General features: G+C 43.6%; 1 protein-coding gene across 1 annotated transcript in view; it reads right to left on the bottom strand.

The window, feature by feature from the left end:
• The window catches only part of jarid2b (jumonji and AT-rich interaction domain containing 2b), a 99,523-nt gene extending 90,888 nt beyond the window's left edge, over window positions 1-8,635 (bottom strand). The window contains exon 1 of the mRNA XM_080516429.1: window positions 8,058-8,635. Within this exon, the coding sequence (XP_080372555.1) occupies window positions 8,058-8,102 (45 nt within the window). The 5' untranslated portion in view covers window positions 8,103-8,635. The remainder of the gene's footprint in view (window positions 1-8,057) is intronic.
• Between the last annotated feature and the right edge of the window lie 18,357 nt (window positions 8,636-26,992).

The raw sequence follows: 26,992 nt of genomic DNA, 5'->3' as shown, positions 1-26,992 counted from the left end.
TTGAGGATTTGATTTCTAAAAAAAAAAAAAAAGAAGATAAGGAGATTACATTTGAGATGAAGTTTAATTTAATTATTTCTATCCTCTTGTATGTTTTTTTTTTTTTTTCCCCTAGCCCCTTTGTCGATCTCGGGTTGTGAATTCTGGGGGCTGGCCTGCTTCCCCCCGGGCTTTGTGATGTTTGATCCCGGGCCAGGGGAGACCAGCCAGGCATTCAACGCAGACTTCGGTGCCATTCCCCGAGTGCACCATGAACTAAAGCTCCCTGCTGTGAGGCCTGGAGGAAACCATGCAGCCGAGAGAATTGTAAAAGCACTCATCTATTGAGCAGAGGTTAAAACACGAGGAACAATACCTCCATCTCTCTCTGTGGAAAAATTTGGGGGAAAAAAAGACCTTTTGCTTTGAGAGAAAAAAAAAAAATCAATAGACAAATAAGAATGGGGGGGAAAAAAATCAATCAATTCATTCCTTTTTTCATAATGATTTCCATTTATAGGGGTAAAATAAGAAAAAGCCCAAGGACACCCTAAAAGTGCTTTGCATTGCAAGCAAGAATGTTTTATGGGGCATTAACAGCACAGATAAACAATTTACAGTCCATAATAGTATTAAAATTTACAAAAGCCTGACCAAAAAAAGTGAAACGAGAAAACCCCAGAATACGCGTGCTGGTGTGTGATGTGTATGTCTTTCTGGCAGGAGGTGCTGAAGGGGGTGGATTCACACACGTGTGTCATATCAAACTGTACAGGATAGCAAAGTTTCTTCTGGCAGCCTAAATCAAAACAGATTGAAGAATGCAAGATGTTGACTGAATGCGAGACGGCGAAACGGGAAGAACTATCAACAACCGCCCAAACAAATCATTACCGCATGCAAACACGCATTGAAATCAAATCGGATCCCCGCGACAGTGCGGCGGCCTGTTCTCTGTTCTCCAAGTTATCCGGCGAAGCGAGAGGAAAAAAATACTTGATTTCACTCCGTCGTCTCGCCACTAGTGTCCCACTGAAAAAGCTCCCGGCGCCTGTTTCCTCTCCTCCGAGCTGTGCTGAGTAACAGAGAGGGAGGAGTAGAGAGCGATAGAGTGGAATCGAGTCAAAAATTCCACTCACTATTCTATTACAAGACGAGATGGAGCGGGGAGGGTGCGTGGGGGGGGGTTAATGTGTTTCTTGTGGCGTTCGGAGAATGGGGGCGTCACATGGATGAAAAGAGAATGTGTATATATTCACCTGCAAATCAAGCAAACCATTTATTCTGCCTCTTACGGCCCCAACCCCCCCCCCCCCGTTCCTCCCATTCTCTCACATGCGAGCTGACGAGAGCCGACCGGCGCATCCGACAACTCAGCTGCAGCGGCGGCGTGGAGACCCCTCCCCCAACCGTGCTTCAGCATGAAAGCTCGCTCTTGTCCAATCCTCCTAAATACAGTTTGGAATAGCATAATTGCCGCTAGCGCGGGCCAGACGCAGTTAACACCTTTTTTTTTTAATTTTCCGTAACCAGTCATTTTGCTCTAAATCAGTCAAACATCATCAGATTTACACTCGCACCCTCTGCCTTGAATCAATAAGCTTTGTGCAAAGCCTCTTTGCCGCACGCCGCATCTTCTACTTTTTTCCACGCGGGCTGAAAAGTAGAGATTAGGCATCAACAGTGGTCACGGAGCTACTTCACTCTGCTGGCTCATTACTCGCCTGGCCAGAGGGGGTGGAGGAGGTAGGGCGGGGGGGGGGGGGTGCCACCCTGAATTAAGGCCTCCCTCATGAGGGGCCAAACGCTTGGTGAAAAGGGTTGCATTGGAGAGCTCTTTAACGCTGGGAAGGTCATTGTGCCGTAACTAGCCACGCAAGCTGAAGAGCCACAAATGACTATAGTGAAAAAGGGTATAATGATAGTCAGATATAAAAAAAAAAAAAAAAAAAGTTATCACTGGAAAATGCACTCACGAGGGAGCAAATCATTGGCCAAGGCAGCAGTCCAAAGAGGACGTGAACAGAGCGGGCAGAGGCTCGTTGGCTGAAACTGACTAAACGCTCCATCATAAACCAATGATTCATCGATCACTGCGCTTGGTATGAAGCTTGTGACATTGCAACAAGAAGAATTCTGAATGTATACCGAGAAGCTGAAGGCTACCGTCTTGACAACAGTGTGCAGCCAGCTGATCATCACGCAAAATGTGACACGTCAGCACATATCAGAGAGAAAGCGCCGGGATTTCCCAACCAGAGACATTTTGTAATGTGGCATACTGTCTTTACCGCCTGGTATCGCGCACGAAACTGTGATATTCTAGGAAGAAAGGGAGGGAGTAATGGAGGATCGATACGGGCTGAGCCTCTGCTCTGTTGCTTCATCCCTTGAGGCTTAATTCACTGGATGTTTAAAGACGACAGAGTCACAATAGGGGATCAGACGGGATTGACCACAGGATGAAAATGTGAGGAGTGTTTATTAAACTGATGTAGTTGACATGAAGAGTGGGGGAGAGGGCGTACAGAGATCGGTCAAGAGGTTTGTCCATGAGGTGCGCATAATGCTCATTAAAAGCTAATGCCGGTCTAAGCTACAATGGCTCGGTGATTCAAAACAGGCTGAAAAACAAGATAATACCTCCTCATTCAGAGCTGCAGCTTAAATCGAAGCCAGTGGCTAAGCTGAATTCCAAACTACGGTAGATACAAAACTACCTGGAGATTATTTTCGTAGGTTCTCCTTAAAAACAAAAACATAAATATGTGTCCATGTTTGAAAAACAAATCATCAAAATAGTAACACCAAGTATAGTTCTCTTGTCGTTCCATTATAGCTCTTTAAATCCGACAAGGCCAAACGAAAGACAAAGCTAAAGTGTTGATTCAGCTTCATAAGGATCCTGAACGGATAAGCTGTAGCGCGCACGCACGCGCACGCACGCACACGCACGCGCGCGCACACACACACACACACACACACACACACACACACACACACACACACACACACACACACACACACACACACACACACACACACACACACACACACACACACACAGGGCCTGACCAGCTGTCTCACTCCCCCGTCTCCATCCAAACCTACGGGGGCAGGAGGATATAAATCACTCGAATGAAGACGAGCACACAGGGAACACAAGTGGTATACGTGACACACACACACACAGTGCACTATGTCCAAACACGCCTTCTGTCCAACTACTGGAGCATACACTGTAAAACACACCTACACAGGCTCCTGACAGAAACGCACACGCGGGATAACAAAGACAGTCACACCCAGTTTTATGACATTATGCTTGCAAATAGACTAAGCCACCGATGCCTTCATGAGAGCGGAGATGATTGGCCTTAAAACCCGTTTATCTCACCTACTGACTGCGGGTGCACACCTAAAGACCTTTGCCTGAGCATGTATCAGCGTGTACGAGAGCCAGCGAAGAGTTTGCGCTCAATGCCAACAGCTGATAAGACAGAAGGTCATATTACATAACAGGAGGGTTGGGTTTTTTTTTTGCAGTGTGTGACATAATGTTGCAGAAAACAGATATAGAAAATAAAATAAATTAAAGAGTCCAGAATAAAGAGGGACTCCGAGAAGAGTTGTGCTGCAATGCGTTGGCCCAGTGAACAATCCTCCGTTTTATCTGCAGACCGACAGTAACGATGGAATAAACTTTCTAAATCGTACTTCATAGTGGCAGATGATGGTAAAAGACACGGCCTTCGCCGTTTTTTCAGCAGAAACTTTAAGAATACGTACAACTGTTGCCAGCTTCACTTTCAGCATTTGTTTTATTGGAGTGGATGGGCTCTGCAAGAGGAGAAACCAGAGAGATGCGAGGAGTGGGAAGGATTCTTCTTTTCCGTTTAGGAAGGAAGGCACGTATTCTAAAGCTTATTGAGCTTCACCTGCCTGCCAAACTTCAGAGCTTTTTTCAAAATGTGTCACGGCACGACGAAGAACGCAGAACGCATACGGCCGTGTGCGTTTCCTGCCGGGTGTCTTTCCCTGACCACCGCCAGTGACTGAAGCGTGTGGTTTCTTTCAATTATTTTCCATTTTGTGTAAACTGCTGCTGATCTTCACGAGTTCCGTGCCGCAGTTACTTTTGTGCCACCCTGATGCAGTCTGGCAGTGTGATCAAAGTAGCCCTTCTTTTTATTTTTCTCTGCTGGTGACTAACAGACAATAAAGCGCAGTGATGTTACTCTCAAAACAGGGTTGTTCTCTGTTGCCTTTTGTTCAATCTTATCTCTGCGGCAGACTGTTGGCTTCACACTTGAAACGCTCGTCACCTCGCGCTCTTTCCCAGTGTACGTTGATAGGGGGAAAAAAAACACACCAAAAAAAAAAACCCATGACAAAATAAAGCGAAAGCAACAGAAACGGGAAGCGCTTTTATCTTTTACCCTTCACATGTGCCACGTGGAACGTCACCATAGTGAACGTAGTAAAATAAACAGGCAGTAAAACGTTGCTTTTGCCACAGTACACTTTGGTGTGAGCCGGTAGCCATAGTGACAGTGGGGTGGCGGAGTGAACCCTGCCATGTTGCACACGTGAGGAGAAGGGAGCTTATGAAAGAAGAATTTGCATTGAAACATAAGGTTAAATGAAGCGCATTGAGGCTCAGGCACGGTGAAAAAACAACCCGGTGACCCTCTCTTCATGGTCCGACATGAGGCCCACATTTCACTTTGGACAGCGCCGAGAACGAGCGAGCGAGACAGAGAGACGGGGAGAGGGGGAGATAAAGAGAGGAAAAAGGAGGAGAGGAGGGGGAGAGTCTGTGCCTTTGCACTCCCTGTTCTGCCCCCGCTCTTTATTTTTGTTTCCTCTTTTTGTGCACGCCCGACGCACACACTCGCAGTGCAATGGATTTTCAACTTGGCCCTCATCAGTTGTGCGCCTGATGAAACAAACACTGACAGCCTCTTTACATTTGTAAAGGCCCCTGCAGCAGCTGTGCTTGTCCCACACACACCAGGCGTGCACACAAACATGCACTTACCGCACACACTCGCTTGCACACACACAACCTTTGAATCGGAGGCCTCGACCCAGCTGGGGCCTACAGGAAGAGCCGACTCTGCACAAAATGGCCCTGGCTTCACTGAGCTGTACTCTGCTACCGCACACGCACACACACTCAGTGTGTGTCATGTTTCGTTAAACTGAACAACACTGCCACACGTTACCGCTTGATACCTCCGTCATTTCACAGCCTCTGACTTCAAGACATTAACACATACGAAAAAACTATAGATTATTTAACCACTGAAATAAAAATTTGTTCTTCTTAAGGACCACTCCCCCCCCCCCCCCCCCCCCCCATTCCAAATCATTTTATGAGCGGTGAATTTTAATATTCACTGATCGCGAGTGTTTGGGTGCAGAGGATGGGGGGTAACAACTCACACTCATGTTTCAGGGGAAATGGTTAAGCCAAGCATGTATAATTGTCTTACGCCAATTAGGGGGGGGGAGGGGGGAGGGGAGATCACTAAGGGCCAAGAGTCCTATCTTAAAGCCTGGGGAGGTGGGGGGGTTGCTTAAGGATCTGGACTCTAGGTTGTGGTAGAAATGCACGTTTGTGAGCCCGTGTTGGTCCGAGCCAGACAACATGCATCAACCGTGCAGCTGCCGAAAACACATGACAGATGTGACACACAAACACACAGGACAGAATCGGGCACGGTCACAGTACCACCCCCCCCCAAAAAAAAACCCATTCTCAATGCCGGTTCCAGTCCTAATTATAAAACCAAGTTATGAATGGACAAAAGCTTTTCCACTTATAGAAAGTGTGACTCCCATTGGCCATTGTACAACAGCTCAATAAAAAAAGGGGGGATTTTGTCTCTTAGTCATAATTTCTGGTTAAAAGAATCATTGAGACAATGAAAGCTTGATTAGATTAGAAAAGTTACAACTGAAGTGTCAAATCAGCTTTCATTTAATGTCAGCTGGGAACATCACTGATGTGGTTAAATATTATTGTAATTCATTATTACACTGTCTGAATATACCCCAAAACAATGTGCTCGGGTAACTTTCCCAGTCATTTTGAACATCGACCTTCTACGTATGTGACTCACATCTGCGTTACTTTCCAGTAAACGAATGTCGTTGCCTACACTTTTGACGCTGAAGCACTGCATTAAAGTGACAAAACGTTGTGTGGTTTATAGGAAAGCCCAACGACGTGTGAACGTCTCACAAAACTAAATCCAATGAGCACTGCTTGCAAAGGGTCAAGAAAATATTTTCGACACAGTTATGAAGCCAAAACCGCACAGACACAAATAAAAAGGAAGTCATGAGTGAAATGAGAAGAATTCCTGCAAGTCTGATTATTTTAGTGCGTGTGTCTTTAACTGTCCACACTTTGTTTGGGAGACACAAAGAAAAAAGAAACACTAAACTCTTCATATCAAGTCTGATAAAAAAAAAAAAACATCAACCTGTTGCTCAGATTGACTCTGTATGCCCCCCCCACCCCCAACAAAAAGAAATCACTGATTGTTTTGGAATGGAGTAATAAAAGTGGCTGCAGGAAGAAACGCATTCTTCCAAACAGTGCACATGGTGTTTGGGTGAAGGGGGAGGAGGAGTAGGATGGGGGAGGATTTGGGGTGGGGTGGGGTGAGGTGTGGGGGGGGGGGGTCTTTGGCTTTAACAGACGTGAGATGCCTCGTGCAATTAAACGTAACACACTGCGCCCATTAGGGACACGTGAGCATCTTCCACAGCCACGACCGAAGAAGCGCAACTAAACTTTAACCAGCTCAAGGCCCAGTGTGGAGCCCCACTGTAAACTATTAAAACTCTCATGCATTAAAAATGTATTTATTTCAAGAAAAAAAGAAAAAGGGGCGCTACAATTGCATGAGAGATTGATCTGAAAGTCGTCAGTCTTGCAGCCCCATAAAACCACCAGAAAGAAAATGGTCGCTTCATACATGAAGCCTCTGCAATGCGACTGGAGGCTTTTAAAAAAGAGAGGATCGTGGAGGAAAGACACTGGATCCACACGCAGCGAGCAGACGCGGAGGAGATCGGGGAGAAACAAGGTGGCCGAGGGACCTGAACGTCCACCGTGGAGCGCCCAGAATAATAATATTTAGAAAACAAATAACAAAAACAGAATGGAGTTCTCCCATCAAAGCTGCCGCTCGTCCAGAGGTCACAGGGAGCCCGGACTGGAGGCCCAGAGTCCAGGAGAGTCCCCGAGCTGCAAATTCAATGAATGTGCTGAATCGTATGACCCCCTTCTCCTTCTTCTCCTCCTCCTCCTCCTCCTCCTGCTGCTGCTGCTTGTGGAGAAAATTAAAGAGCCACAACAGTCCAAGAAACATGTCCGCGTGCAGCCCAGCGAGAACACAATTATAGGAGGAATATAGACACACTCACAATGTGGACGATCAACTCCACACACACACGCACGGGCTTTAAGGTGGACTATAAAAGGGGTAAAAAAGCTCGGAGATGAAATGCTCAGCATGGGACGAAATGGAAGCCGAAATAGCTGAGCCATGGCCGACAGCCTCGTCTTCACCGGCAAAAGAACCGGGGAGCGAACAAAAGCCGGGGCTTTTTATTTTACAATATCGTTATTTTATTCCCCAAACTGCTCGCCAAGTGTTCCGAGCTAAAATACCTTTTCTAGGTTGTTGGGGTTTTTTTTTTTTGTTTTGTTTTTTTTAAAGCCAAACCGGAGCGCGCGGCGCGTGCATCCCACATCCAGACGAGCCTCCAAAGCACCCGATGTTCAAATCGTTTAAAACGTGTCTGATGTCGAAGAAACGTCCGCAACACACACCGTGAATACACATCCCCACATTAAAAAAAACGCACCGTACGACGTTACATTTTAACAAATATATGAGGATGGTAAATGTATAAATGTAAAAAAAAAAAAAAAAAAAAAAAAAAAACACCTCCCCAGTCCCCTATCAAAGTTTACGCATTTTCATCGAAACGAGCAAGTTGAATAGGAAGAGGCTGCGTGCGGAACATTTCGGGACAAATGTAATGTTTGTACTTACGTATTTCTTTTGAATGATATTCCTCTTGGGTCTTTCCTTGCTCATTATGCAATCCCCCCAGATCAAAATGTTTGGCTATAGAGAGAATGGCCACATGAATGTCTTTTCTTTGACTCTCGCCTCTTCCCGGAGCTCCACCGAACGACGATTTAAATCCCCGGCTCTTGGACGAAAAGCTTTGCGGAATCCTCCCCCTCTCGATGTTTCGCTTGTAAAATCCCCCTCCGCAACCAAAACCAAAAAAACCCCAAAAACAACAACAACAACAAAAATCAAGGGTCGACGGCGAACGGAGACGGACAGAAGCCAAACTCGGTCTGGGAGAACATAGTCAAAACAAACGCACAACAATAAGTTCCATCGGCCCGGACGGCTCGCTGGCTGCTCGGCTCTGCGCACTCGCTCCCGGCTCTTCCAAAAGGCATGAATATAGTTGAGGTGAGGCCAACAAGTTACATGTTGTTCGAGGCGACGACACCGCGAGAGATCAATAAATAAAATTACAAAATAAAAGGTTCGGTGTCACGTCTCTCTCTCTCTTCTCTCTCTTTTCTCCTCCTCTGCTGGCTGGTCGTCGAGAGAGAGCTCTGCTCCACTCAGCGGCTCGGCTCTGCTCCACTGACTGAGAGCGCAGCAGCTCCTTTCTTCCACAGCCTCGCCTCTCAGCCTATCACGTCCTCCTCCATCCAGCGGCAACTTCAAAATCCCGGTGAGACAGCCCCGAACGCCCAACCGCACCTCGGAAGCCCCTTTAACGCCACAGTTGACGCACTTTAACGCCAGTTTGGAGGACCTATAACAGCGACGGTGCGTCATATGGTGCGTTTTAAGTCCTGCAGCTTCCGAAGAGGCAGTGTGACCCCCGGGCCTCTTGTATCAATGTGCATATAGATGGTGCCAAGACATAAACTTGTGTCTGCTTTGTTTGGAGAGTTTAGAAAACATTTCAAGTTTTTGATATCATCCCTACGTGGAACATGGAGCTGCTGGCGGGGACACCGGGGCCGGACTGAAGGGCCTGTCCACACTACAACACCCTTTCATGCACCATTTTTTTTTTTTTCGCAGATCATCCACAGTGCAAGGGGTTTTAGGAACCTTGTTTTTTTTGGTTTTGTTTTTTTTTTAAACGGGTTCCAGAGTGGAGACATTTTAAAGGGCAACCTTGGCTTTGAGGTGTGGATAAGCAAGAAAATGATGATTTCATCACCCCCAACTCTCTCTGACACAACTCAACAACAATGGCGGACGACCTGCTGCAGACTGCAGAAACTAGTCAAATACGAGGATGAGCAGGATGTTTTTGTCTTCTTCTGTGGTTTTGCAGGCTCTGTATCTTCTTCTTTTTTGGCGTAATCCTGTGGCAGAGTTACAGAAGCACCTAAAAGCCCAGGCATATCAACTACATCGTTTTAAGCCGTGTTCTGAGCAACTTGTGGACACAATTTTATTTAAGAATGACGTGGAGAAAACATTTTGTTTTGGCTCGTGTGGACAAGGCCTGAGTTATGCAGTCATTCCAACTTTCTAAACTACGGATGGAAACATGGTCAACGTCCATGCCTGGGGGGGTCTGTGGGATTGAAATAGGCAGTTATATAAGTTTGAATTAAAGAAATGTTCTCAAATACAGAGTTGTGATTAAATGATAATGGTTGTGATTAATTAACTACAAATGAGTCCCTCTGATAATATTTTGACTACGAAATTGTGAGAAACTAATTGTTAGTTAATTGGTTCAAATGTGCTTTTTACTTCCATTTTCCAAAGTCAATTAAAATTAGGCAGCTTGTGTTGTTCTATTCAGGATTTGTCTCTTTAGTGCAGTGAGCGAGCTATTCAGTAGAATCCTGAACAGCTTCAGGGATAAACAAAAAAAAAAAAAAACAAGAACAACACTGAGTGACCGCTGACCATTGTCATGCATTACATATTTCATTTCAGTTTTTATGGTGAAAATCATACAGAAATATAAGTACAATCCTGGTTTACACTTTGCAGTCCTGCACTTTTAATTTCAAGCTTTAATTTCGTTTTATAACTCAATGATTGACGTTCCTTTTTTTCAATGATTGACACCAACTGGAACCGGTAACAATTGGTGGGGTTCACAATCAGATCACCAGGAGGAATGGAGGCGGTGTTGTGGATGCCCCCCCTTCCCCCCTTCCCCCCCTGCCACAATGGAAGCTACGCCCACTGGAGTGATCACACTAAAAGTTTTATTTTACAGTTTGCTCATTCAACTGGGAACTCGGAAAGCCTACATTTTGTAGTTCCCACTAATAAACCAAACAACTGTTAATAAGTTCACTCTCACTCTGTATTTTTTTTTAGTAATTATATAGTCAAAAATAATGAGATGTGGCTGTTCTGTAACTATAAGTGCATCATTTTTTTTCATCTTAAGCCATGAATGCAATCGCATTGACTGATGTCACATTACCTCATGAGAGTGCTCAGAAAGTTTCCCAGTGGGAAACTTTCCCACTGTTGGACGTTGTTCAAATATTTTTTTTTATTTTCCTATGGGGATTTGGAACCTTTCCCACTTCTCAGTTAATCTTAAATGTGCCAATAAGTCCACCGCGAGATAATTCACACACTTGTATTTATATTTGTGTTTCACAGCCTGCAATAAATTAGAGATTCATTTAGATTGGCTTAATTGTTAATATTTCCCGGTATTTATCGTTTGAGCAACAATCTCAATTTGATTGTGATTTGTTGAAGCATTAACAGATAAGAATGCTGAGGAGAGGCTCGGGGCCACAAAAAGGTAGGAGTTACCCCAAATTTTCATGCAAATGACTTCACCCAACCCCCAACAGAGCACAACGGCACACATCCCGAGCCCGAGGACCATGTGGTGAAACATTAAACCTCCTGAAAGGTTCGAAAGGCTTTTTTTTATTTTAAAGACAAACACACGTTTTGATCAGCACATATCAAAACCAGCATTGCAACTTCTTCCCACAACAGGCAAAAAATGTCCAGCCGACTCACTCCCTTTTTCCTTTTGTTCACACGGAATGGATCAGATGTGACTGTGTCTTCAAACCATCTCATTAGATGAATGACTAAATGAGCACATTATCGTCACTGATAACTTGATCTCCATTAGAAAGCCTCCCATGTTTCAGATTATCCACTTTCTACCAATATTAATAAGTGTCTGTGCATTTTGGTTGAGAGAGGATTCCTACTTTGTTGCTCTCCACTCAGTGGTGACTTTTAGCTTAGTGTACTGTATGTCCTCATCCCCCTCACTGGGAGTGGGCTTGCTGTGTCATTACTCTAATGTACCGAGTGGGACGGTTGCTCCGTGTGAACCCAGGAGGCAGTTAAATGTGGCGCGAGTGTGTGAGAGACACAGCTTTGTCGTTTGAGAACTGAATATGTGTTTGATGTTGGATAGCGTTTTGGATTGGATTCACTGAATTTTGGGGTCTTTTTTTCCTGACAAATGCTCGTGCTTATGGTCTCATATTTCAACTGTGATGAACAATTGAAGTGACAAAATGTCAGGAAATAAAAAATAAATAAATAAATAAAAAAGCTCAGTGGATGAGTTCTTTTATTTTGATGACCCAATAATTACATAACAACGGGTTTGTTGTGTTTAAAAAAAAATGTGCTTTATACTTAATGTTCTCAGGGAAATATGGTAAATTGAGGTGACAATAGCAACGTAAACATAAACATATCAGCGAAATGTCAGCATGTATGCTTTGACTGTGCAAAGATGTTAACTTTTAGTTGAGAAACAGCAGCTGCTGTTTAGAGAAGGTTTGTTTAGTCAAGTACTCTGGCTTTTTTTTTTTAAGTTTGCGTAGGCTATTTGTTACAACACGTCAACTGTATGTAGGCTTCCTGGGTTGAGTCAAGTGGCAAACTCAATGGGTTTGAACGATGCATTATCCAAAACGGAGAGTAATAGAATCTAATGTCTGCTTCAATGTTTTACAACAGCTCCACTGGAGAATGTCTTTTCTTTTACATCTGAATGTCCCTGGGGCATTCCTGTTAACCAGGCTGAGTAAAAGTCAAATTTTGGGGGTTGACAGGAGCACGAATATTCAAACTACACCACCGCAGTCATGCCTTTTCATTGTGAAACAAACCCAGTCTGGAGGTGTGGCTATCAAATATTCATAAAGGATCTCACTTTTAACGGATCCCTGAAACCTGGACTATGATCCATCACCACCATCCGAGTAATCATGCTGATTTCATTATCATTCATGTAACAAGGAAGCGCTATTGATTCCACTTCTGTGTTTGATGTAGATTTAGCATAACGCTCCAAATGATCAAAGCTTCGAACTTACCCATGAATGCATGAGCAAAGATGTCAAATCAATAGTTCGTGGGTCAATAATTCTAAGCATGGCTTGCAGATGACATGATATTTGAGGAGCATCACCATTAGGTTAGGGTGAGTGTAGAATATACACAGACAGACAAAAAAAACATTGATGTATGAGCAGCAAAAATTGCTGCAGAGCCAGACTGTGAAGATTTCTTGAAAGGAAAAAACAATATGTCATATCAGTTATTGATGAATGTTAAAAGGTGAGAAGCAAAGAGTGTCCAGATTATTCATATAAATCTTTGGTTTTAATCCCCCCCCCCCAAAAAAAAAATTACAAACCCTGTTTAGCTGGATCAATGCTGTCTCGTCCTCTGACTGTGTCAGCGTCGAGCATGCTGCTATTTTGAGGCGACACTGTGGAACACGGTACCTTTAGCCTCATTCACCCTGCACTCTCAGGGGTGGTTTACCAGGGTCTCCTACCCTGCTGGTGCTGACATTTAGGCCCACATGAATCAATAAGACAAGCTGTGGAGGGATACCTGCATTTCTTAGCAGCCCCCTCCACAGTTCACTTTTAGCCCACGCTACCAACAGGCAGAAGATCTGTCAGACAATTTTAACGAGATTTTGCAGGTAAACCATTGCATCATCTGTAAATCTGATTCACATCATTCAAAATTGCCCCACTTTTGTTCCTGGTGGGGAACAATTAAATCATGTTTATTGTATTGAACAATATATTCGTTTGTTGGTCAAATCGCAGGATAAACCAAGCTAATTGATGAGCTTTTATTCATAATTTATTCAAGTATCAGGCACAGCCTCTGTATGTCAGTGTTTGTCTGTGTGTGTCCTCGAGGCAGCAGTTTTCCAAAGTGCTGCTTGGACCAAATAAACGGAAGAGACATTTACACCAATGGAGGAGTGTGTTTGTGTGCATGTGTATATGTGTGTGATGGAGAAGGCCAGGGATTGATTAGAGCTTTCACTCTCAATGTGGTTAATTGCCCAGTGAGGCTTAGCAGACGGTGCTGGCTAGATTGATGTCCGATAGCCAAGAAGAGGGGGGAGTCAGTGTGTGTGTGTGTGTGTGTGTGTGTGTGTGTGTGTGTGTGTGTGTGTGTGTGTGTGTGTGTGTGTGTGTGTGTGTGCGTGCGTGCGTGCGTGTGTGTGCGTGTGTGTGTGTGTGTGTGTGTGTGTGTGTGTGTGTGTGTGTGTGTGTGTGTGTGCGTGTGATGTAAAGAGGGTGTGGTGGTGGGGTGGAGGGGGGACACAAATCCCAAATTAATGTTGAAAGATTGAATGGTTAAATATTGCACACTGTGGAAACAAACCCCAAGGAGGTTCCTTTCACAGAACAGAAAAATCAAGTCATTGTTATCACATCTGCTGAAAATAAAAGACGATGCATCGACGTAAAGGGAAGAAAACACCGGAGTCGCGTCACCTTTTGTTTGCTTTCCCCAGCAAAGGGGGTTTGAAGCTCCCTTTGGGTTTACTTTGACAATACCCCGATGTTTTCATCTCCTCCCGGTTACTCTGAACTTGTTCAATCTGTAAAAGCAATTGCTTCATTTTGGCTCTGAATCGAGGAGTTCAGATCCGTACTAATTTATCTCTGTCCTTAAGTCGACGTGAGTAAGTGTAACAGCCTGGCTGAAAAACAACACGCAATAGACCAGTCCTTTAATCTCAAAAGTTCCCGGAACTTTAAATACGTGTGTAAATATTAGTATTGCAGTGGAACGAAGAAGAACGACATTTTCTTCCCACCATTTACAGAACAAGTAGAGAACAGCACTCTTAATAATTCTTCATCCTTTTATACTTGTTTCTTACAGGCTTCATAAAACATTGTTTACTGTTCAATAAGAATGGTGAAGGGGAATGTGTGTGTGTCTGTGTGTGTGTGTATATGTGTGTGTGTGTGTGTGTGTGTGTGTGTGTGTGTGTGTGTGTGTGTGTGTGTGTGTGTGTGTGTGTGTGTGTGTGTGTGTGTGTGTGTGTGTGTGTGTGTGTGTGTGTGTGTGTGTGTGTGTGTGTGTGTGTGCAGGGTTGGAATTAACTGACTTGAGTGTGATACTATGAGACAGCAACAAGCGAACCACGGCATTGGCTGCGGGTGGGGGTTGGATAAGGAAGCAGTAAAATCGTGGCTCATACAATTCACTCCTCTTCACGCAGGCTGTTAAATCTAAGTAATATGAGCATAAGGGACATTAAATGCCACGTACAAAAGCAAAAGAGTAAGTGACAACGATTTCACTTCAGCTGTGTCTATTAGAGGATGTGTTATTTACAAATAACTGCAATACTTAATACATATAAAGCCTAATGACCAGACACAGGGGATGTATTAATCAAAAAAGAAAAGTACACTTCTTTGTAATTTAGTGCTGTAAAACACGTCTTAGCAACCAGAGATAATTTTGCCTCTGTGCTTATTTTATTTCTTTCATTTGAATGATAAAATGAACGATTAATGTGACAATTTAAGCTAAAAAGACACAAATTGGATTGAAAGTTTCATGGTGTCTTTGTTGGGTTTGTGTTCTTCAGCCAAGAAGTAATTTGAAGTAATAGGTGCTCAGTGTCAGATTTTATCTGGATACAGATTCCTTAGATTTCATTCAGTCCCACTCATTTTTATGAGGGGATTATTTTTTCCTTGCGGGTAATGTGTGCCCGGGTGTTGGTGATGGTAGACAGATGTGGGGTCACTGTGGCTTTAAATTACTCTCGCTGAAATTTGAATCTTCTAAGTACTCTCATTAAAGTGAGGTTAACCTTCTCCATGACTACCCCCACCTCACACCCACCTCTCCCTCTCCATTGTTCAGGGACTCGTTGGGATCACAAACACAATTTATTTTTTCAACAGCCCCTCCAACACACACAGACACACACCTCCCCTTCTGAAGGGACTTGAGAGTCCCTCCTCTACTACCGTGGATAATTGGACACCTTCAGCATGAGAAATCCCTTGCCAAAACAAAACAGGCAGCGGTAGCGTAGCCTCGTCTCGGGTTTGTCAAATATGAGCACAACAGTGAGGATGAGACGGAGACGGGCAGAGAGGCTCGGTTCAACCTCGGCTACAAGCTGGATTCAAAAGATACACAAACCCCCTTTGGCACCGGTTCTTTCTGATTCAATTCACACATTCAATATCTCACTTTGGGAGCCGTGGAGTGGTGTGGCAGGATCAACAGGACGAATATCCACACCCTCAGGCTCAAGGGTGAAGTTGTCCTCAGGGCACGTATCCTGGATCAGCACGCTCTTCACCATGCCCCAAGTTGACCCATCTGTAAGCTAAATGCAAAACCTTCTGTAGATCAGAGCCAAGGGAAGACTTGCCCTTATTTCTACCCCCAAGGCTGTTGTTGTGTTTCACTAATGAGGCAAATCTTCACGAGCTCACCTGGCAACTGCAATCCCAGATAAGTCTAACCTGATAAACTGCAGAGTTCAAGAGAAAATTGATGTTAAAAGGGTCCTGAAATGGTAGAGATTGCAAGATAGCTCGGATGCTTGATAGCTATTACCACAAGGACCACTGCTGCCTTCATGATCCATTCCCTTGCTTTGAGCCCAAAATAATTTTTGGACTCTTCTTGTTCCTTTTTTTTTTTTTTTTTTTTCATGTTTGCTCAATGACTAACGCTGTTGTAGCCAGTGTGGGTATTAAAAGCAATCGGAATACAAAAGTTATTCTGGTTTGGAAGTTTTCCATACTAACTATATCCTCATTAGTTATTTGGAAAGCCAGGCAACTGGAACAAAAATGAGACATATTTAAATAAGAGAGGCTCAGGACAAGTGGATGGACGGATACTGCTTGAAACGTGTCTCTAGTTAAGGTCAAAACTTCTGCTTTTCTTCACAAGCCACATGATTTTTAATGGGTTTGTCCTTCTCTTTTCATGCACTTTGTGCACCTCTTTCTAATGTTATTGGAGCGATGTCAGTGAGCAAGAAAGTAAAAAATTCTACTGTGTGACACTACAATGGAAATGAAGATTGCCGATTTTTGTTGTTGTCATTTTATAGATACTTCAGGTTATCTACTTATATTATGCAATGCAAGTAACGTTTTCTTGAGTTCAGCTCAACAACATTTAACAAGCACTCGTTTTCCTTTTCACACCTCCAACCAGTCTGGACCGGAGTACAGTGTGGATGAGTAGCTGACCATGAATTGTCAATCAGGAACGTTGCAGCGTTGCAGCATTGCCAGGTCTCTTGTGTGTATGTAGCCACACAGAGAATAATAGTCTTCCTCCACAAAGGGCCTATAGCCCAGGAATGACTGGCTGACTCATGTGGGTCAAGACCTGCCACAGGTGGGGGATCCCAGACTGAATGAACTCACCCCCTGACGGTAGGCAGCCACAGCCTCGGCACCCCTTTTCACCCACTCGGGACACCTGCACTGGATACAAAAGCCATCCCTCCCCGATTCTTCTAGGGCGTGAGCAGACAGAGGGAAAAGACGCGAGGAGGAACTGCGGCTGGGGTAAAAAGAAATGGGGGCTGGATGGACTGAGGTGGGAGGTGCGGTGGGGTGGGCTGCCTCAATCGTAGCCATGCGGAAACAAAGTAACACAAACTCAAGCCACAGCAGGGGAACAGCTGGAGCACACAGGGACAGCTGTCTGGGTGGTCCGGGAGAAAGAGAGGGTGTGAGCTTGTAGGAGAAATGAGCGAGAATGAAAGACAGAGAGCAGGTTGTGGGTTGGGATAGATACGATGAAAATGGAGGCTATTGAAAAGAGGCAGGCCTGAGAGGAAAAGGAGAGGCCTGAAAACAGTCGAGGGAAGCGGCTATTTGTGAGATATCCCTGCAATTAAGCAAATCAATACAAAATCCATATCTAATTACTCAAAGATTCCCTCGTACCAATCACAGCAGGGTATCAACTTGAACCACTTTTGTGCAAAAACAGTGAAAGCAATGTGATGAAAAATTCAGATGAGGCTGATTTCTTTTCCTTTGCTTGTTAACACAGGACAGGCAAAATTCATAGAAAAAAAAAATTGGAACTTCACCATTAAACAATTCCATCACCTCTTCTCCGCGTTTATAATAATTGTTTTATAGGTGTTCCACTTCCTATAGCTGTTATCAGATTTATCAACAAAGTCACATTGTTGTTCATTAGGAAACCAGTGGAGAACCTTCCTGCAAAAGAGAATTATTCACTTGTACGCAGTCTGACATTATATCTCTGTGCTTTTTCCCCCAAAGCTTATCACACCAACATGGTTTACATGAAAAAAAAAAAATGAAGGTAAGTCATGCAGGAGGTCCTGCACATTAGCATATCCCCTGGGTGCATGCAGTAATTTAGCTACATATGTCCCTTCCCTAATAGGTTGGAGTTGGCTTAGCGCTGGGCTTGTGTTTTTGGAAGCGACCTTACTTGATTGTCTGTTCGGATTCACGGCTCGGCTCTGATTTGCAATTGAAAGGCATGTAATTGTACTTGAACTAACTGAATAACTATAGGTTTTTATAAAGAGGGTGCATGAGTGCTGAAAGGCTTTTTTCATGCTAGTTTTAAACTAGTCATCCCTGAGTGTCACCTCCTCCATGGGATGCTATTGTTGTTGTATGCGGTGCTTTTCCTTGACGATCACACTGGTGCTTGAATGCGATGAACAATTGTACCAACTCTAAACGTTTGGCATCTTATTTCACTGATGTCATGATGGTACTAATCTTCCAGCATGTTTCTCATGAAGATACATAATATATCGGATTCAAACAAATGGAAATATATTCATGAGATGCATTCACTTATTCTGCTCTAAGTTTTACATTCTTTTTTTTTTTTTTTCCTTCTCTTTTTTCAAATCTACTGAGACCCTGACAATGTGAGCAGGGCTGGTACATCACCAACCACAACCAACCGCAAATTCAGGGCCTGCTAGTTCCTGGTTGTTGCCATCAGCCTATCTCCGGTATTTGATGACTTTTAATTTGCCTCTCAAATGCTCTGCTGTATGATTGTTACGGCTGCCTATGTCTGAAAATGCATATTTCACTGATGCAAGGAGTCTCATGTGTGCTAATCCCAACTTGTTATCCATGACATCAAATCCAATTTATCCAGATTTAACATCAATTCTCTGCTCAGTGGAGAGGAAAAGCACCAGAATATGAATATGATTTCTCTTTAAATCTCTATTAATAATAACCATGCCACTTGTGTAAAACTGTTACCACTTTTCTCATTCACTGATATGAAACCAGATTAGGGTAGCTAAAAGGGTAATGAGAAACCCCTTTTTTTGCACAAACTGTGCTTTATTTTTTTTTTCCTTTCAGAGGAAGCCATAAACATCCTCCCTGTAATAACGAATGGTGATTATTCCGATGATATTAATTATCATTACTTTCAATTACTACACCCAGCCAGGCCCTGCCGGTTATGAGGGCAGCTCCCTGTGGAGGAGCCGCCACCCGCCGCAGTACATTCATTAGCTGAGCCAAGTGATTGCGTGACTCTCTGTTTCTCCCCTTCTTCATCTTACTCTTTCTTTTTCTCATTTTTCTTTAGCCTTTGTCTCATCCCTGCAGTTTTTCTCTCTCAGCTCGCTTCTTCTAAGCGATGTCACAGAGTCCAAGAAGCTCACGTACTGTCAAGGCGAATGAATGAATGAGGTGAAATGGAAGTTAATTGCCGAGCGATCTGAGATGAGCTATGAGCAAATGCAAGGCACAGATTGTGCAGATCTCTCAATTCTCACACTTTACCTCCTCCCATTTTACTCTCCTCTTCATTCTTTCCCATCTCATTTCATCCCAATAGTTCTTGTCGCCCGTCCTTCGCTCAATCTGTTTGCTTTGTCTCTCCCCTTTCCACTCTTGCTCACTCCTGACATGAAACATCCATTTCCTCCGCATGAAATATGGAGAGGGCTCTCATGAATTGTTTACAGTTTAGCAGCATGCACGCCTACAGCTCAGGTTTTTCTGGAGGGGGTACAGTGCGAGAAGCTAGAAACACAGTGCAGTAGGCAAATTGGCCGAAAAACTTTTGTCTCCCGACTGTCCGAATCTGCACTGACTCGTCTGAAGAGTCCCAAGTCAGTTGTCATGCAGGATGTATGGATCATAACCTGAGACGTTCACAGTGAATATTCTGCCACATGTCTTCCACAGAATCCACAAAACGACTGTGTTTGGCTCAATGTTATTTAATGTGTTTTACTTGTTGTTCAGTCAAGAGGATCTTGTAAAGAAAAGTCAAGTTGAACAAAATCCTCCAACAAGGAAACAGTAGGCACTAATTGGCATATTTAGTCCGTGCTGCTTCATTCTTCAGTCCAACGGTATCAGAATGAGTTTCAAATCACATCTGGACGACCTGAAACAGTCTCTTTTTGTTTTGTAAAAAAAAAAACAGGTTCTGCCAAAACCTTACCAAATGAATTGCACTAACAGAGGAGCCACACTGGAGCTTGATTCAATCAGACCTGGGGATTGTGATCACACACTAAATCACCCTGCATTCCTCCTGCAGCGTCACAATGACCCAAGGCAAACAGACCGAGTCATAAAGACCTATCTTCAGAGACAAGAACAAGGAGTCCTTCAACAGATGGCGTACCCCCCCCCCCCCCCCCCCCCCACCCCACAGATCCCAGTGTTATAGAGTCAGTGTGACTACATCAGGGAACAACTTACCTAGAAAGAAATGGATGCAAGTGTAAACTAATTTCCATCCGTATTTTCTCTGCTATGTAAATATCTGTCAACTCATTGGTATTTTCAGCACGCATTCCAAGACGGAGGTTTAATTAGCATCAGCGCTCCTTGTTTTCATGACTCTAATTGCAACAAAATGATCAAAATTTACAGCAGCTCAACCTGAAAGTTGGGGGGGGGGGATAGTCACACAAATCAATAAATTAGGACAATGGCTGCTTTTAGAAGAAGGCCTGACGTTGTACTCTTGTTGCTCCCCAGTGCAGTTGAATCGCTCACCATCGAGCTGCCCAGAAAGATCCGAGAAGACAGGATGAGGAAGTGGGCTGATGCGGTAATGTGATCGGTCAGATGGTTTGGGGTATTTATCTGCTGGGTCTCACTGGACGAAACACGGCCTGGCGAGTTGGTTAATTTTCCTCTGATGCGCATGTGGATCACGTCACCGTGGCACTGCAGGGATTTGAAGGATGGATGTGGAAGCATCAATTAAGATGTACTTCAGTGAGGATTTTATCAGTTGTGTTTTTTCTTTTCCTTGGGCCTAATAGCTTGTGATTGATAGTGATGAACTTGAGCATGAGGGGTGTGCATTTCAGATGGACAGATAGAGCATTTCGAGGGCTTGCTGACTAAAGTGCTTCACTGCAGCTTGTGCACTTGTGGTTATAATGGAGTGCTTGGGAGCCACACTACTCGAGAGACCGTGTGGATATATTATTAATCCGTTATTTTCGCTATTGCTGTGGAACACCGGACAAGAAAGAGTAGTGTTGTGGTGGCGTCATCCCTTTACCTGCGTCTTTCTCTCTGTCTCCTCCGCTCTGTCTCAGGCTCTCTCACCCCGTCTCAGTCGCTCAACCTCTCTCCAAAGGCTGTCTGAGGAAAAGGAGCTCCGAGAGGGGAGGAAGAGATGATCAGATCAATATTGCTCTCAGGAAATAGGCTTCTATTCTCTGACTCCCCGTGTCTCCCCTTCTGCCGCTCCCTGTCTTTTGTATAGCCAGCTTGTCTGACCATATCACTGGAGCATTGTGGCCAATTTCACAAGCAGGCCAAGATAAGCAGCCATACTCAGCATCTCAGAGTGAGTGTGTGACAAGCTTGACACATAGTTCCCATGTACTGGGTGGGGGAGGAAATCAAGATATAGAAAGTGAAGCAATGGTAAAGACAGTGGAAAACGTCTGTTTTTCAATGTCACAACTAAGTTTTCTAGCAGGTGTTGTTGTACAGTGACAGCTCCCTAGTAAAAATCCAATGTCCATAAGTTTGATTTAACACTGGTATATTGCATTTATGAGGCTTTTTCTCATGAAATCAGTCTGCTTGCATGAAGAAGACGTTCACAGTGTCAAACGCTCTAAAAGTGTGTGGTTTTGATGTTTTTTTTGTTCTTTTTTTTACTTCTTTATAGCTCTTTTTTCAAAGCACTCTGGTCTTAAATTCAGTTTTTATGGTAATTGCCATTAACACTGACTTGTTTTTCCTTAATAATGAGCCGTCATTGCTCCCTAAAGTGCAAAACATGAGAGTCCAGGCAGGCATTCTTTGTTGTAAAAAAATCACCGTAATAACACCCTTCAGTATACTAAAAGAAAAAAAATCTTGATTTGCATGCTGCTCGTGCCTTTGAGGTTTTTCGTGGTTAAAATCTAATTAAGGTGACACGGCGATGCAGTGGATAGCGCCATCACCTCACAGCATGGAGGCCAGTTCTGAGCTGGGGTCTTTCTGTGTGGAGCTTGCATGATCTAACTGTAACTGTGGGTTAGATCTGGATACTCCGGCTTCTGTTCACCGTTCAATAGGCTACGATTTGCCAGGAGGCATGGGCAGGATGTCACCTAGTCTGCTTGACACTTCCCCTTTACTACTGGACCCGCTCCATCAAAGGGAAAATACTGTGATGTCTATGGGATTCACTTAGATCCTGTATAAAGCATGGCAAATTGCATGCTCACGAAACTAAATTGCATTTTCAGCTTGTGTTTAATATGCAGGTAAGAAAAAAATCATGAGAGACATTATGCCCAACCAGGAGAGGTTTTGTGTGCATTGGACCCAGTTTACACAACATAGGCATGGTTTCTGTGTTCCTCTACTTGACTTTACCACGACATGATGGAATCATAGTATCAAACATGTTGGAGTGTTGCAGCAAAAAAAAAAAAAAAAAAAAGGACAAAAAAGACGATTCCGAAAACATTTCAAGATCCAAGAAGGGTTTAAATGCAGAATTATCTTAGAATAAACTCCACAAATAAAAATCCAGTGGAACAAGTGGAAGAAATGGACCAAAATAACGGCAACACAGAAGCTGAAGGCTGAGGCGATTCTCACCTCCTTTTCAAATACGTTAAAAACAGATGCAGTCGTAAACAACACTGTCAGACATGATCCTCGGTGTGTCCTGCGAGATCAGCTTCAGTGTGTGTCTCAAATTTTCACCCATTTTATACACCCAGACCTACTGGTCCCTTAAGCTCTCGGGTTTATTCGAAAGAAACAGTAAACACCTTGTCAAACTACGGATTATGGATTCGGTGAAGTACAACCTTAAAAAAAAGTTGAATATTGGCATTTTATATTGTATTTGACACAAATCTGGAGTTCAGAATGAAAGAACAACATCAGGAATGCCACCAGGAGAACACTGAACATGCAAAAAAACCACAAGATACAACACAACAGACACAACAAAAGCCATTCTTTGGATATTTTGGAATCGTGCCGCACAACATGTCTTTTTTCACCTTGTAAGCTACAACAGATGCTGCTACAGGGAGTTTTGGAATCACAGTGTGTTCTGCTGTAATATTCCCACACTGTACGGTAAGTAATACATTACTGACAAGAACAATTCTGCGTTTTGACCGTTGGGGAGATGAAGCTGTAACCACAATTTGTGTGTCAGCTGCAACATCATGCGGATGTCGGGGCCGGTAATGGCTCGTAAACTGCATTAGCTTTATGTCATGGAAGCATGTCGTTTGACAGATGTTTGCAGTGTAAGGTCATTCGGAAGTGACCAAAATGATCACAGGGAATCTTGGTTGCAGATTATTTCCCACATTGTTGTTTTACCACCGCTGTGTGCGTGCATGCGTGCGTGCGTGTGTGTGCAAACAGAGCAGTGACAGAAGAGGAAGTGATTGCGTGTGACAACAGGAAAGGTGGGTGGCAAAAATGATACAGTATTCACATTTCTCTGTGAGCAGACGGGGAAGTTTCCACTCCAGCCTCGAACTGGCACTTGGCTATGTGAGCAGGATGATGGTCCTATCTCTCTGTCTCTCTCTCTCTCGCTCTCTCTCTCTCTCTCTTTTCCATCTTACAGACCTGCTACCTAGAGATTAGCTTCCCCACAGAGGGGTGTGGCTGTGCCGTTGACCAGTCTCCAATCAGGCGTGACCTCGCAGTGACAACCCGCCAACCACCGTTCCCAGATCCCACTGGTCTGCCAAGGGGACGTCACATGATGAGACCAACTGTCACCACACATGGTCTCTTTCTCTCTCAAATCTGTCCATTTGTGTGAGAAAACAATCCATCCATTTATCCTTGTTATACAAAGAAAAAGTGTCTCCAGATTTTTTTTCTCCCTTTTTAAAAAAAAAATGAAATCAGCCTTTTTTTCCTTATCTAAAAAGAAAGAAAACTCAAGCAACTTTCTTCATTTCCAGTCCATACCCCACCTAATGCTCAGATATGTAAATGTTTAAGTCTATTGCTCCCAGAGCCTTCCAATCTCCCCTGATGGGTTATGGATCTGGAGGAACTCGCCCTTCTTTCCGTCTCGCTGATTATCAACAGCCTGTTCAAAGAAGTGAGAGGACTTCCCTCTTTCTTTTGAACTCCAAATTAAAAACATACTCTGCTCTTCATAAAAAGATTCCCCTCAGGTGCGCAAACACGATCACATTCTTTGTTGCGGCCCACACAGACTTGACGGATGACTTTGGGTTTTTCTCCTACAGCACCTGGCTATTTTCAGCTTCATTAGATTCTAAATACTGCAGTTCTGCACTGGGTATTCACACTACATTAACTTTCCAAGGAACGGCAAACACAATGTTTGTTTTGGACATAAAGTAAAAGGACACGTTGGCTTCAGCCGGATCACCTCAGATAAAATATCTCTGTTCCAGACAAACCTGCAAGACTTTGTTCCAAATCACACGCAGGCGGCTTTTCACAACAATGACGTCCTCTCAAATGTAATCTCTCATGATCTTTGTTTGGGGGACTTACTCGATTTACTATGAGGTTAACTTGTCCAATGAAGGATCCAATGAAGGATTGTTTTCATACCTTACATCCTGTGCAAGTTGTGTGTACACAAAACCAAAGGAGATGAATATCCAGTGTTTATACTGTAAACTATACAGAATTAGTGAGAGCAAAACATCAATAAAAGCTTACTCCCTTGTATACTCTTTATTGTGTCATTCCCTTTTTTTTCCACGAGCAGGTTGTGGTTTCTCTATTCTGAGTGTCTCCGCGTTTAATATACTCAAGGTATGCTTGCAAGTGAGGCTTTCGGAAAAAGCTCTCTGTGTCTCACTTTAGGCCTCCCTCTGGAAATGATTAGGGCTGTTGGGGCAGCCTGGAACCATTACTGATGTACACTGATGAAGTCCCATTTGTTTGAAGTGCAAGCACTCTGTCTAAGCTCTTGTGCTCGTGTGCACGTGTGCAGGCCTTCATCTGCACGTCCCTGTGTGGATGTGTTGGTGTGTTCAAAATCCCTAGCCCCCCCCCCCCCCCCCCCCCCCCCTCCTCCCCGAGTCAACTCACACCACTAAAAACTCATTGCGGAGAGGAACTAGAAATAAACTAGAGAGGAAACTCGATCTCTTTGATGTCTCAGGCTCAGTTCAAACCGTTGCTGGTCATCAACTATATGTCATCAACCGCCAATCTGCGTTATAAAGCGTTTCCTTCGGCAGCAGATGCGTTTTACCATTGTTGCGTGGCCCCTGTGCTTTGACAAGATAACACCACAGCTTTTTCCTGTCCCTGACATTATTTTAGCCACAGCATGTCAGTCGAGAAGAAACAGGTTACCGCTGCAGTGGAGAATTAGCTGGACGTCTCTGCACATGTTGCAGTATTTTGGACAAATGATCCGGATCTGGAACACATTGTCCGAGCGTCGATGTGATTCATTGCAACCGTTCCTTCAAAGAAAGAGCCATATATTGTGAATCTGTTTTGGGTTTTTGGCCCTCGGGTAGAAGGAGAACGCGGTCTATTTCAGTTGTTCTTAAAGACAACTGTGCGCTCTGCGACAATGTGAAACACCTGTGCTTGAACTGCAAATATTACGGATACATGAAAATAGAAGACCAAGCTCTTTAATATTAGAGTAGAGAGAGGTTACAAAGATGTCATTCATCTACATTTACAAAAAGCTGTCAAATTCATCACATTGACATTGTCATTTTCGATTACATATCTTGATGGGTTTTCATCATTAAAACTTCTGTTACCATCATTGTTTTGTATCTGTTTTACTTTGTTTGCAATCAGTTTGCACAGCTACTGTTAAAGCTTCATGTATGCTGTAGAAATATGATTGTGGTACACCTTTTAATATTTCATAAGGCAAAACTATCATTTCATACTCTCTTTGCTGCCATTTGCTTCTGACAATTCAATTATCACCAGGGAAAAATTAGAATGGCTGAGGGGAGGGCACTGACTGGAAACATGGTTTCACTTGAAGTGTTGTCAGTAGCAATATTGTAATGTGGTTAAGCAGGTTGTAATTTAAAAAAGAAAACATAATGAAAACTGTTTGCATCCAAGTACACAGCTGGCAGCTAAAGCATAGTTTTTAAAACACAAGTATGATTTCACCGCCTCTCTCCCTGACATCTGTTTCCCGTAAACCAATTTGTCAGTAATAAAGCGAATTATATCTACCCAAGCGTTCGTATTCCACATTACTTTATCCGATATTATATGTGATTTGGAACAGACTGAAACATGAGAAATCATTGGTTGGGTATTCTTTCTTGTCAAAGCCAGAACATCGTGTTCAATATGCGGTTTCCAAAGAGAGAGCAGTTAAATCCTGTCAGGACAGGTTAATTATTTCACTACAATCTAATATTAAGCGAGCAAAGTGGAGAAAGAAAAACCTCAGTAAGTACTGTGATAATTTCCTCATTGTTGTTCTGTCATCTCCTAACAAAGCCCGAAAGGGAGCGAGAGCAGGCTGAACGGAGCAAAGGGTTGTTTAAAGGAGACCTAAGGATGTCCTCACTAATGGATGATGCACTTTACTCACCGGTGCACAATACTGTACACCTCTATTTAAATTCAAATTACGCCATTTGAGGTGCAGCACGTGTGCGTGTGTGTGTGCGCGCGCGTCGGTGTGTTGGGAGGGCCTCGGTTCATCCCTTTTTGTAATGTTTATTGTCGACAATGAGGTTGAACCCCTCTTAAAATACAAGACAAAAGCGGAGAGGTGCTAAGGGGCAGGAAACAGCTCACCACTTCTCCATTTCATTCAGCGTGCTCGCTCACACTCACACATACTGCTAATTACACGTGCTACTACTATAGGAGCTCTAATTGCACAACCACAAGTGGCTCCAACTATTTTTAGATGGGCATGTTCTGAAGAAAAAAAAAAAAAAGGTTAATTATACAGGCTGTGGATACAACAAGTCTGAGCTCATTGAAATAATTACAGAATGCTGCGTATTCTGCCTTGTTTGTTTCTTTGTATCTTCTTGTCATGCACTTTGAAAAGTGTGAAGTTTGAAGATCTGCAGTTCCCTGCGACAACATGTCACCATGATGTTAGTGGTGTGAAAACACACTACGGTGTATTGTCGCAGCTTTTTTCACATCTTTTCTGTCCCAACACTGTTTTATATAGTG

This window comes from Blennius ocellaris (assembly GCF_963422515.1).
Source record: "Blennius ocellaris genome assembly, chromosome: 20".
Taxonomy (NCBI): Eukaryota; Metazoa; Chordata; class Actinopteri; order Blenniiformes; family Blenniidae; genus Blennius; species Blennius ocellaris.
Note: the sequence above shows the minus strand (reverse complement) of the source record. Positions and strands in the feature narration are given on the sequence as shown.